Source organism: Stigmatopora argus, chromosome 1, assembly GCF_051989625.1.
Source record: "Stigmatopora argus isolate UIUO_Sarg chromosome 1, RoL_Sarg_1.0, whole genome shotgun sequence".
NCBI classification, from domain to species: domain Eukaryota; kingdom Metazoa; phylum Chordata; class Actinopteri; order Syngnathiformes; family Syngnathidae; genus Stigmatopora; species Stigmatopora argus.
The window spans coordinates 23,272,202-23,285,495 of NC_135387.1; the positions used below are offsets into that span (position 1 = coordinate 23,272,202).

The 13,294-nt window shown below is 40.7% G+C and overlaps 2 protein-coding genes across 2 annotated transcripts; both read left to right on the top strand.

Moving 5' to 3' along the window:
* The first annotated feature begins 150 nt into the window (after nt 1-150).
* On the top strand, nt 151-6,687 carry LOC144082483 (vesicle-associated membrane protein-associated protein B-like). The gene is made up of 6 exons (XM_077609694.1): nt 151-474; nt 1,402-1,554; nt 2,843-2,943; nt 4,112-4,195; nt 4,912-5,094; nt 5,855-6,687. Exons 1-6 carry the CDS (start codon nt 417-419, stop codon nt 6,005-6,007), a joined length of 732 nt encoding a protein of 243 aa, XP_077465820.1. The 5' UTR covers nt 151-416; the 3' UTR covers nt 6,008-6,687.
* A 1,041-nt stretch (nt 6,688-7,728) lies between these two features.
* LOC144082500 (charged multivesicular body protein 4c-like) lies at nt 7,729-13,253 on the top strand. The gene is made up of 5 exons (XM_077609715.1): nt 7,729-8,089; nt 9,899-10,076; nt 10,163-10,277; nt 12,102-12,225; nt 12,319-13,253. Exons 1-5 carry the CDS (start codon nt 7,906-7,908, stop codon nt 12,384-12,386), a joined length of 669 nt encoding a protein of 222 aa, XP_077465841.1. The 5' UTR covers nt 7,729-7,905; the 3' UTR covers nt 12,387-13,253.
* The last annotated feature ends 41 nt before the right edge of the window (nt 13,254-13,294 follow it).

Here is a 13,294-nt window from a genome sequence, read left to right on the forward strand (position 1 = left end):
AAAAATAGGTTGTACATGATTTATAAACCATAGTATATACTCATTTTATTCAAGCGATTTAAGAAAAGGAATTGAGATGGAAACGAACGTTTCGATCTTTTTGCAGGTATATAAAGAAAGTTCTTGAATAAAATCGGATTTAATACCGGAAGTCCCGCCCACTTGACTAGCCCATGTCGTCCCGCCCTTCGCTGCTCTTCTAGCATAGTGAGCAAGTTAGCTTCCAGCAGCTGTCGGTGGCAGAAGGACACGCTTCATATTGCATATCCCAAGTCGTCGTCGTCAACGTCCTCGACTTTCACTGCTCGAACTCCAAGGAAACCGCGGACGTGGACCTTGTTGTCTCCCGCCTCTCCTCTCCCGGCCACCTGTGAACCGAACCGTCGCCGCCCCGAGCAAAGAAGAAGCTCTGGGACATGGCCGGATCACAACAAGTCCTGGTGCTCGAGCCGCAATATGAACTGAAATTCCGAGGTATATACCTTGTCCCCGCTCGTTTTCGTTTGTCGCCGCGTTGCATATCAATGGCGTAAACGTTTGGACTGTTGTCACGTTTGCAGGCCAGCGGCGCCCCGCGTTACCGTCTCGGTTGACTATTTGGAAAGGCAAATATTGGCATTGCGGGCCTGCCGTCCACAACATTGCTTTCGAGCTCTTGTCGTAACTATATGCTAATTTGCTAACTACATGCTAATTTGCTAACTAAATGCTAATTTGCGAATTCACTTCCCGTATTCATTCGAGTATAGCGCGCCAATTTTTGTACCCAAAAACAAGTAAAGTTCAGGTGCCCGTTATACACGAATCCCGGTAAAACACTGCCCTCCGCCGGTGAAAAAGTCCCCTAGGCAGCCGTTAAATTGAGAGACGTAAGACCTGTCTTTGTCCGCCAGATGGGGCGCGAGAGCCCGTTCTATTGGCCGGTGCTCACACTTGATAAAAATAACTCAAGAATGGAATCAATTGTTTGGTGAATCTGATGATGATGATGAACATTTTTAAATATTATGGTGATGAATTAGACTTTAAGGATTTGAAATAGTACATTCTATTTGAGAATTGTGTTCATACCGGTAGTTTGTTTTACCAGGTTTCCATACCATATGTTGTGAATAAATGTTTTCTCATGGCCGCATGTGTTCAGCATTTGCCAGTTACCAGTACCAGTAAAATCCTTGGTGTGAGCTGAGTAAAAGTGGGAAAAAAATGTATACCAATTTTTAGTCACAAATTATGGGTGAGCTTTATACACGTGTGCACGTTGTATTCGAATAAATGCGGTAGTTCTCAGAGACTTAAAAGTGTTAAAAGTGGCGAATTAGGAATTTGAATGTAATTGGTTGCTAACGACGGACATAGACGTCCATTCTATCCTGACTAATCCTGTCATTTCGTCCTCAGGACCTTTCACAGACGTTGTCACCACATATTTGAAGCTCACCAACCCCACGTCACATGATGTGTGTTTTAAAATCAAGACAAACATGCCTCGCCGTTATTGCGTTCGCCCCAACGGCGGTATCATCGATGCCGGAGCCTCCATCAGTGTTTTGGGTCAGTATTTGGGGTTTCCCTGATGGTGAGACTAGGGCTGCCACAAACCAGGGTTTTTATCAATTACCGATTACTGGTATGTTTCATTTCAGCTGGATATGTGCATTGGAACCAAAAATAGGAGCTGTGAAAAGTTCCACTACAAATATACTATGTAAATAAATTGTTGTTTCCCAGTAGCAGATGCTTGCAAATATCTCATTTTGGTAAATTACCAAGATCAAGGATGAAAGTAGAGATTTTGTGTCTGATTTCTTTTTATTTCCTTTACTTTTTGGAATTAAATGAAAGAATAAAAGTAGAATATTTACTATTTTTTATATTTACATATTCAAATATTTTCTGAAATAAATACATATTTAAATAAATAAAATAAGAACATTAGCTGTTTTTTTTATTTAAAATATTAACATATTTAAAATGGAAGAAAAAAAATAGAATCGCTACGATTTCTTCCCTTTTTGATTAAAACAAGTTCAAAATGTTTGAGTGCGGTGGACGGAATATTTCATGAAATATGTATGAATTGGTCCATTCAACGGGGCGCAGCTGTATGCTATATTTTTGCCATGTTTGTGTAGCTTATGTATCATTTTTTTGAAATGAACTCTTGAATTAATTACTGTTAAGTACTGTTTTATTGAGATGCACTTCTACTTGAAAAGGCTAGTGACATCCACCATGTATTTTTCTACAAAATTTAGCAGGAGCTCCAATTACATACCTGTCAACTTCTGCCGATAACTGCCCTTATAAATGATTATGATTCCCCTTACAAACCCCAAAAAAACCTTACAAACACCGTACGAGTCGTACGGTGTTTGTAAGGTTTTTTTGGGGGTTTGTAAGGGGAATCATAATCATTTATAAGGGAAGTTATCGGCAGAGGTTGACAGGTATGCAATTACTTCAACTTTAACGAAGTTGATACAGTAATCCCTCGAATATCGCGGTTAATGTAGACCAGACATAGCCGCGATAATCAAAAAAATCGCCAAGTAGGGTCACCCCTATTATAACTTTTTTAAAATTATTATTTTTCTTCAGTGCTGAGTCCTAGTAGAAAAAGTGGCTGCCGCTTACGAGTTTTAGCGTGGACTTTCACGTTTTTATGAACTTAAAAAAAAAAAAAAAAATTAAATAATTAATAGCGGGGGGAAATAGTAGTGAATTTGCGCTAATTGAAGACGCGATAATCGAGGGATTACTGTATACAGTATCTGCTGACAAATGATTTCCAGATGTTATTTGAGTAAAGAAGTTGCATTTTGTGTTTTTTTTTTTACAGTCATGCTGCAGCCTTTCGACTACGACCCCAACGAGAAGACAAAACACAGATTCATGGTGTTGTCGATGATTCTCTACGACAGGAATGACATCGAGAGCTCTGTGAGTGTCCACACTGCACAGCCAAATAAAAGAACTGACTATAAGGAGTTTTCAGCTTAACGATGTCCTTGGCCTACCCTGTTTTCACTTCATGGCACCCTTTCCTCGTCCGACATGTAGCTTTTCCTTTTTCGCCCTCCTTTTTTTTTTATTGTGGGCCAAGTGAAAAATAAAGTATCGTCTTCTAGTGGCGTGGTTAGGCAGCCAAATGAAAAGCAATTAGTGTGGAAATGAAGCTTAACCTCATGAAAAGATTGGAAAAATGAGAGATGCAGACAAACGTGGGAAAAGATGTTGACTGCCGTTCAGAACAAAGTTAAACCGCCGTGCAAAAATGCCTACTGTCAAAGCCAAAAGCAGTTTTGCGTTCATTGTAGCGACTACAAGGACAACAACAACAACAACTACTTTGTTAGTTTTCAATCATTTGCAACCGAAAGGATGGAAAACGACTACTGGAAGTCGTAGCTGACAAAAAAGGAAAACAAAACAACAATCTTTGCCTAATAATTTATTCTTTTTTTTTTTCTTTGACAACATCTTTGTCCATCTTGATCTTTTTTTTGTCATTTAAAAAATCTTAAACACAATTGTTTCTACCCGATTCCAATCTTCTAAAAATGTTGCATAGTACAGACATATTTTATTTTTTCTTTTGACAACATCCTCCTAATTTGTTGCTTTTGTGGCCTCAAATTTTAAAAAAATCTTTCTTTTCCGATCTTTTATTTTGTTTTGTTTTTACTCAATTCCGATCTTCTTCCGGCCCAATTTTTGATCCTATCTGGGGACATCCGTAATCGTTATACTCTGGTGCATTTTGTTTTTATCCCACTGTATTAAGTTTATTTAAACTGGCAAGGCTGGCTTTGATTGGATTCCAGCCAATTTCCGATCATGTGATCGGTTCGGGGACATCCCCAATAAGTACTATTCAGCCGTTTAATTTTTTTTAAAAAAGTGTTGATGTTAAGGTGAAAATGTCTATTAAACACTTTTCCGATTGTCAAAATCATGGCCAGTTATTTGATAGTTCAATACTTTCTGTATCTAAAAGTTGGTTATTTCTGGCATTTACCTCAAATTCTCTGCGTCCTGTTGAAGTGTATCATGAAAGATGCTAGTTAATTTGTCCTTTTTTTTCCCCGTTTTATGACCACACCCACAGTGGAAGTACGCCAAGCCGGAGGACCTGATGGATACCAAACTGAGATGTACCCACGAAATGCCTTTCCAAAATCAAGACTGCGAGGTACGTGTCATCCCGTCTGCCATTATCAACTCATCCCTCAGCACAGGGGTGTCCAAACTTTGTTTCTTTGGGGGCAAAGGGAGAAAAATGAAAGGATGCATTTCACTTTTTGGGGGTTAAACAGAGGATTGCCATCGTGCAAAAGAAGATAGGGAATTTATTTTTAACGACGGCTGCCATTGACCGGGATGGAATGGTGCTTGCCAGACAAATTGGATTGGATGTCTTATCGCTGTCGATGGCAGTGAAACATGATCACTCTTTGCCCTTTGAAATGGATTAGATATCGAGAACTGTCAATGTCAGTAAAGGTGTTAAGGGTTGAGAGTACGAAATAATCCAGAGGTATAGGGATATCGCAACATCAAAGTATTAAAAACACACACACACACACACACACACACACACAATCAATCTAACACACAAGTTCATATACAGCCAACTACTGAAATTCTACCCAGTTCCCTACATTGATTTCAACATAGCAGGCAAAAAGTATGCTGTATTTAAGCTTCTTGTGCGGGGCAATTTCAATGATTTCTTTTTTGCTTTGTTTTCATTATTTACACTGGGTCAATAAAACTTGTGGTTTGGACACCCTTGCTTTAGCAGCTTTATCTACGATCAAATGTCTCAGCGATTTTGTTTATTCATTTATATGTAGTATTTTTTGTTTGTTTGCACCTGACATCCATCCACTCGCTCCACTTTTACAGCATGAGGTGGACATCTACCACACTGTGGTGTCCTCTACCTCTTCCCTTAAGGCGGAGCACACCGGATTGCCCAAGTCAGCCGTCACCTGGACGGATGACGGCGAGAGGAAGAACATCATGGAGGAGTACAAGCGACTGCAATTGGATGTGCAGAACCAAAGAGAAGAGAACAAACAGATCCGGGTGAGACATGCACCATCCCTAGATCAGTGTTTCCCCACCGGTCGTTGAGCGGTTAGCGCGTCGTCCTCACAGTTCTCGGGTCGAGGGTTCGATCCTAGATTCCGACCTTGTAGAGTTTGCATGTTCTTCCTATGCTTGCGTGGGTTTTCTTTGGGTACTCCGGGTTTACTCCCACATTCCAAAAACATGCAGGGTAGGCTGGTTGAACACTCTAAATTGTCCCTGGCTACGATTGGTTGTCCTTTGTCTCCTTGTGCCCTGCCAGTGGCTGGCAACCCGATTTTTAACTTTTTTTTAAACCTGAATCTGATCCTCTAAAAAGGTCTATAATGACTCTAAACTTCTCATCTCATCTCATTTTCCGGACTCACTAGGATCGCGGGGGGTGCTGGAGCCTATCCCAGCTGCTTTTGGGCCAGAGGCGGGGGACACTGAATTGGGGGCCAGCCAATCGCAGGGCATAAGGAGACAAAAGGACAACCAATCATATCCCTAGGGGAAATTTAGAGTGATCAATCAGCCTAGCATGCATGTCTTTGGATGTGGGAGGAAACCAGAGTACCCGAAGAAAACCCACGCAGACCCGGGGAGAACATGCAAGCTCAATACAGGTGGGCCGACCTGGATTTGAACCCAGGTCCCCCACAGTGAGGCCGACGCACTAACCGCTCATCCGTGGGCCGGGCCGCCCGACTCTAAACTTTATTATTATTATTTTCTTTTTCTTTCATGACACTCTCACTCGGTCGGCGTGCGGCAGGAGAGTGACGGGTTGCGAAGGAGAAAATTGGCGGGGGCGGTGCCCAGCTCCAATATGGTGGCGTCCAAGGAGCCGGGCCTGAGCAACCGCGTCCTAGCGTTCTGCGTTCTCGTCTTTGTCATGGGAGTCATCATCGGCAAGCTGCTCCTGTAAGCCCACAGGCGGACTGCGCGTCGTCACGGACGGACGGACGGCCAGCCGGTAAGCCCGGGAAGGACGCGAGGACGGACGTCTTCGCGGATTTCCCTTTTCTCTCCCCTTCGTTCTTATAACCTTCGAGGCAATATTGTTCTTGCTTGCCACGGCAGGGCTTCCGGGAAATGTTCGAATGTGTTCTAAGAAAACAAACGGTTCTACGTTGAGTTTTCAACCGTTGGCGCGTGTGAAAGAATCGCCGCATTCAGTTCCGTCGGTCGGCTCCGTCCATTGCTCTCGTTCTCGAAAGAGCTCACGCAGTTCGCAGTCAGTGGCGATGACACTTAAAACAAACACTCTTGTTTCCCGATCATCTACGCGGAGATTAAACGCTAGCAATGTCGACGTTTGTATTCTGGACTTCTGCTTTCTGTACGTTCACGTTTGTCGAGGTTGCCCGCGTGCCCGAAAAGGCACGGGTCCGTTATCTCCGTTCAAAGTTCTCGGGGCTTTCGTCCGGTCTCGGCTACGAAAGCATCGGGAGAATTTCCTCCACGTAGGTGTTAGCAAGATTATTCGCTTTTCCCTGACTGCACTTTGCCAGCAATGGCCCTCCACTTGTGTATGGGAAGAGCAGAGCCGCTTACTCATGCAAAACCAATGTGGACATTTTCAATAAACACTTGTATGCAACAGTTGATCAAATTGTCTCTGCTTCATATTTGCCATTGCCAATTTAAATTGATGTATATTGCTTTCAATGGTAGACAATGAGTTCAATTCTATCAAAATAAATCATCTGGGGCCATAACCAGTGGCTGTCTTTATCTTTGAGGTCATGAATTTGAACTTCTAACAGAAATTTTAAAAGTTGTCCACTTCAACCAGGTGTGTCAAGCTCAGTTTGGTTTGTGGCCACATTAATGTCAACTAGATTCCGTGTCCAATTTATTTTTGGCCATAAAAAGGTCATTTAATGGCACTGAAAGATGAGCATCTACAGTGAATTGAACCTCTATCGTTGTCAATGGCAGGCAGTGAGTGAGTCCATTTTGTGTCATTTTATGGTACTTACAGGTCACTTTCTATAAATTTTGGATTGTTTCCTATTGTTTTTTTGTGGGGGGGGAAGGTTCCACAATCACATAATTCGCAAAATTCTAGTTTTAACAGTGCCTGTGTCGAAAAAAAATTGCATGTAATTCTGCATGTACAGTATGAGTAAGATACTAAGCTACTTCAAGGGTGTCAGACTCGGGTTGGTTCACAGGCTGCTTTAACGTCAACTTGATTTCACATGGGCCGGACCATTTTAGATATAATATTTAGATTTTTTTTTAAATAAATTGATTAAAAGAACTGGATTAAAATCCCTGAATATTCAGTTTTTATAGATCTAAAACTGTTTATTTTAGCTTTTTTATATATATTTAGATTTTACAAAATGATTTTTGAACTAAAAACACAGAAAAAAAAGATTAAAAAATTACAATTATTGATTTAAGAGGGGGAAAATCAGGAAATTTAATACATCTATACTCTTTATTTTAATTTGATCCTAAAACAGAAAGTCGGCACTCATGATTTACTTTCCCGGGCCACACAAAGTGATGCGGCGGCCCAGATTTGGCCCCCGGGCCGCCACTTTGACACATGATTTGGATAGGACTGGTTTTTCCAGCTAATTTGCACATGTCCACTAGGTGGAGACAAACTGGTGGTGCGTACTGTGTCGACTGTCGTCATCGTGGCTCGTGACGTTCCCCGGCCTTGTCCCGGAAATAGAGAAACATCAACAATCCTCCAGGCAGGGCGAAGTGTCAAGAGTAGCCGAGCTGCCAGCGAGCCAATCCCAATCAACTGAAGATTTCATTATATATATAGTTTTAAGTACACTACCGAGTTGCATTTGGGCCATGTCGTTGTTCGGGAAGATATTTGGTGGAGGAGGAAAAGGGAGCAAAGGACCAAGCCCACAGGAGGCTATCCAGAAACTCCGCGAAACCGAGGAGATGCTAACCAAGAAGCAGGAATTCCTCGAGAAGAAAATTGAGCAAGAGCTGCAAATAGCCAAGAAAAATGGCACGAAAAACAAAAGGGGTAAGAAATCTGTTAGCGTTTTGTTCGCGCGCTTCTTTCTCGGTAATTAAATTGTGCTACTTTTCATCGGTGGTGGAGTTAGCATCCTAGCTAATTTGCTAACGCTACCGAGCCGCCGTCGTGGTCGATGTTGCCCCAAATTTGACAACCTAATTTTATTCATTGACGCCCTTGACAATCTACTATCTAAATTTTTATTTTAAGTTCAGAGGTTTATTTCGTTTTTTGACATCATTACCGACTACGTGGGTGATAAACCAACTATCACACATACTACGGTAGTCTTTAATGTTCTAGTTTAGCCACTTAACTGAACGGTAACCGACGACTAGTAGAAGTAAAATCATAACTTATAAATAGATTCAAATGGATAGTTGCATCATAAAACTTGCCTGTGTAAGAACAAGAGTTAACAGCTATTAGGTAATCGCGGCCAAAGTAAATGACGGAAAGTAAACAAAGTTCAACACTGATTAGCCTACTCAAATGGAAAACTTAAATATGTCCGCCATGTTAGCTGCTCAAAGTCCTCGTACTTCGACTGACATAAATTAAAACCGTACTTTTTCCGTGTAACGTCAAAGACACAACAACATTATCCACTAATATTCCTCCCATTTCAAACGGATTGGACTTCCGTCGCCGTCAATGGCAGCGATTAGGTTATAAGTGTAACTACTGTAAAATAACCCTAATTGATTTTTTTAAACTACTGCGATCCCCTAAAAATATTCAACCTCTTGTTTTTAATGTTTCAAATGAAGTAAATTATGTTAGGTTAGCAAAAAAGAAGGTAACTAAGTGAAAGGCTCATTATTTGACAAATACTTATATAATATATGTTTTTTTTAAATGTTGAGTTCTTCCTAGACTGTGAATTAATAAGATTTTGCAAAGTGAGATGTAGGTCAACCTGCTCATTATAAACTACCGTGTTTACTCACATATAAGCCGCATTTGTCGGACATAAAAATGATGACTGAATCGAGGGTACGGCTTATATGTGCATAAAAAGACGACATGCACGAAACTGGAAGGTGACAAAGACGAATGTATTTTGACGTCTATGAATGAAATTCAAGGGGAAAAAATGTATCTTTCATACAACATGAAAAAAAACTCACTGGTGCCTGTCACTGCTCGCCCAGGGGCGTCGCCATGTTACCTAGGGGCGCTGGGATCTTACCTAGGGCACCGCCGTCTAACCTAGTTAAAAGTGACTTTGAAATAAAACAAAATTTCACTTTGATTTTTTTGTTTTATTTTTTGGTCGAAGGTGACAACTATTGCAGTAATATGAACCATTGAAATAATCGAGATATTTTGACATTAGAAGCAGTATGGCTGCCACAACATCTTAAACTTCTGGTAAGAAAATTGTAATTTCTTTCATTAAAAAGCATCAGGTTCTCATCAAGATAAACTTATTTATTTTTTCAAATTGAATAATTTGATATTTGGCATTTAGAAAGACAGGCATATTAACTTCCTTCTAATATTAACCCTAATAATGTGCCTTTGATTCATACAGTATCTCAGAAATACCACATCCGATGATTTTTCTTAAGATTTTCCCTTCAAAGTAATACATTTGTACTCCCTATTAAAACCATGAATATGGAGGGGAAAATTGTGAATCAGGGGGCGGCTTATACACAAGTTAATACGGTATGTGTGGCTGCTCAGAGTGGCAAATAGCTGCTCTCAGTTATTTTCACCAAAAAAGAATAACAAACAACTTTAACTATGATGGAGCATTTGTAACAAAAAAAGTCTCTGATCCGTTGTCCCGCTTTTGCCCAACCGCAGCGGCTCTGCAGGCTTTGAAAAGAAAGAAACGCTACGAGAAGCAGCTGGGCCAGATCGACGGCACGCTGTCCACCATCGAGTTCCAGAGAGAAGCTCTGGAAAACGCCAATACGAACACCGAAGTGCTGAAGAATCTGGGCTTTGCCGCCAAGGCCATGAAGTCCGCTCACGAAAACATGTAAGCGAGAACTGCCGATGCACGCCAGCGATTCGAGATTGACGGGTGGCGCGCCGGAGTCACCGTTCCGCTGCTTTTTGTTTCAGGGATATTGACAAGGTGGACGACTTGATGCAGGACATCACCGAGCAGCAAGAGCTGGCCCAAGAAATCTCCGACGCCATCTCCAAACCTGTAGGCTTCGGAGAAGATTTGGATGAGGTAGGGGGCGCCCCCTCTTGGAAGGCCCGCTAATTGCACTTTAATTCAATTTGGAATGGGATGCATTCAGGCCAAAGTGTGAATGCACTCTTTTTACAAGTTTCAGTCAAATGACTTGAGTTGCCAACTCTGTCTTCGTGCGCAAATGTATTTAAAACAAAAATCTGAACGATGTTTCTAGGATCTTGCAGGGTGAACAGAGCCTAAACCAGTGGTGTCCAAGCTACGTGGGCCAACTGTCGTTTAGTTTAAATTGGCCTGCAGCAAATTATGGAAATGTGGTTGAACGTGGGCCCCACAAGAAGCTTAAATTCAGCTTGATTGCAAATTGAACAATAGGTGGCACGAGTCACAATGCCTCTCAAAGTTGATGTACTGCAAATATAGACTGTATTTTCCACACTATAAGGTTCAACCAAAAGACTTTTTATCAAAAGTCCCCTCATATGTTGGTCAATATTGGTTCATCATTACGTGAAATTCCCTTTTGCACAGCTCAATCTAGTTGATGCATAACTCCTAAGTACTACTACTGTAACTACTGCTACAGCTCCATCTAGGAGGACAGGGCAGTGGCTTCCGCTTGTGAATTTCAGCGTAGATTTTCACATTTTTATGAGCTTTAAAATACATATATATATATATATATATATATATATATATATATATATATATATATATATATATATATATATATATATATATATATATATATATATATATATATATATATATATATATATATATATATACAGTGGTACCTCGAGATACGATCTTAATTCATTTCCTGGACTGAGCTCGTATGTCGCTATTCTCGTAACTCGAACGAACGTTTCCCATTGAAATTAACTAAAAACAAATTGATTCATTCCAACCCTCTGAAAAAACACCAAAAACAGGATATTGGATTGGAAAAAAATGTTTTATTTCTTCTAATTCGCCATCTATTAACCAAGTAACACATAACTAGTGGTTTAATATTACTAAAATGTGTTTAATAGTACTAAAATTATACGGATTTCAAAGGGGGTAAAGAGAGAGAAGGACAGAGAGAGAGGGGGGGTGCTTTTTGCACGGCAACGCGCTCGTTTAATAACATAAACTAATTTAAATGAACTTAGATTGCGATGCAGACACACTCAAAAATAAGATTAATCTAACCTTACACTAAACTTAATTCCGGCCCGGTTGGCTGTATTTGCCCCGGCTCCACCCTGACTTTCTCTATTGATGTGCTGTTTGCTTTTGTATTCCCTTCAAAATATTCCCAAAATGATGCACACAAATGTCGTCACAATAGGATAACGCACGACCACTTGCCAACGAGAAGTAATATATACTCGCACTAGCGATCGCTACGCCACTCGCGCTGAGTGACGAAAAAAAACCACTGAAAAAAATGCAACGCTCCGCCCAGTGCTCGTAGATATCTGTTATACACGAAAGAGATGGGGCAAAAAAGACCGTGCGCTACAATGATAAACAGCCTCTCATGTCTTGGCCACCTGGCTTTCCCGTATCTCTAAATTGTTCTCATATCTAAAGATAATTTTTTGCTCGAAATTTTACTCTTATCTCAAAATGCTGTATGTCGAGGTACCACTGTATAGATTTTTTTTTACTTCAGTGCTGAGTTCTAATTGCAAGTTGAGGACAGGGGAATGGCTTCCACTTGTGAATTTCAGCGTGGATTTTCAAATTTTTATGAACTTAGAAAAAAATTAAATTAACAAAAAAAAATTTCCCCTAGAAAAAAAAACGTGATGTAGTGAAGCCGCGATAATCGAGGGATTACTGTAATGTACTTTGACTTTTTTTTAACAGGATGAGCTTCTTGCTGAACTGGAGGAGTTGGAACAAGAAGAGCTGGATAAAAATTTGCTGGACGTCGGAGCGGAGAACGTCCCCCTTCCCAACGTGCCTTCTACTTCATTACCTTCAAGACCTGGTGAGATGTTATTCTTTTTTTTTTTCCTATGAGAGTGGAAATTGAATCTTTTCTCCCAATTTCCCCATTATACATATCGTTCTTTTCCCGAAGCTGCAAAGAAAGAGGATGACGAGGACGACATGGGCGACTTGAAGCGCTGGGGAATGGAAGCCATGTAAACACATCATCATGCGACACATCTCGCTTACTTGCATCACCGACCGAGCAGAGCTGAGGAAGATTAGGCTCAGATGGACTAATAAAAGATGTTGGTTTGTTTTGGATGAGGTGGCCTGAACGCAATTTAACACTCCCCCCACCCCCCCAAAAAATCTCAAGTGTTGTAATCTTTCTTTACCCATGTTTTAGATTTACCCCCATTTTGTTCTGTTAGCGGCTCGCTAACGCTTGTCGGTGCCAGACAGAAAAGTCACTGCTATTTAAGGAGCACCTGTTTGTCAGAGTTCAGGTCAGCGTGACATTGTGACACGACTCTTTACATACATTTTATTCCCAGAAAGAATTGTACCCACATCCCCGCCAAGGATGAGTTAATTGATGTAAATACCCCCACTTGTGTCTGTTTTTCTACTATAAGAAATCCCCACTCTTGTTGAACATCTCACACGTTGTTGTGTGTGGGAAGCATGTAACAAAAAAGTGACATGTCAGCAAAAAGAAGGCACGACTAGAAGAGGAACCACTTCAAAGCATTTCAACACATTCAACCTGATTCTCAATATTAAGGTCTATGTTTCAAATGTTATGGGTAGAAGGTTACAAATAGCCAGTATGGTCACATTTCAACTATATCCACATGGGAATAGAACGGTTTTCGCTCCGTTGCATCTTTAACTTTAATGACATTTTGTATCGGAGTTTGGAGTCCAGAAGTGTTTTACAGTTTCAGATTCATGATGTATATTTTTTACATTGTGGGGGAAACAATGAAATTGCAGGTGGGCTAGCATGTATGCATTTCAATCTTTTATTTATCCAGATAAGAATATTATTTGCGAGTTCATTAAAAGAAGACAATTCTTATACTTTTGTCACCCACGGCCACCTCTTTTTTTTTACTTCACCT

Excerpts from the sequence above, each read along its gene's own strand:
- LOC144082483 (XM_077609694.1), top strand. The coding sequence starts at position 417 with ATGGCCGGATCACAACAAGTCCTGGTGCTCGAGCCGCAATATGAACTG. Across the intron at positions 475-1,401 it reads ATATGAACTGAAATTCCGAG|GACCTTTCACAGACGTTGTC; the intron begins GTATATACCTTG and ends TTTCGTCCTCAG. Across the intron at positions 4,196-4,911 it reads TCCAAAATCAAGACTGCGAG|CATGAGGTGGACATCTACCA; the intron begins GTACGTGTCATC and ends CCACTTTTACAG.
- LOC144082500 (XM_077609715.1), top strand. The coding sequence starts at position 7,906 with ATGTCGTTGTTCGGGAAGATATTTGGTGGAGGAGGAAAAGGGAGCAAA. Across the intron at positions 10,077-10,162 it reads AAGTCCGCTCACGAAAACAT|GGATATTGACAAGGTGGACG; the intron begins GTAAGCGAGAAC and ends TTTTTGTTTCAG. Across the intron at positions 12,226-12,318 it reads TTCATTACCTTCAAGACCTG|CTGCAAAGAAAGAGGATGAC; the intron begins GTGAGATGTTAT and ends CTTTTCCCGAAG.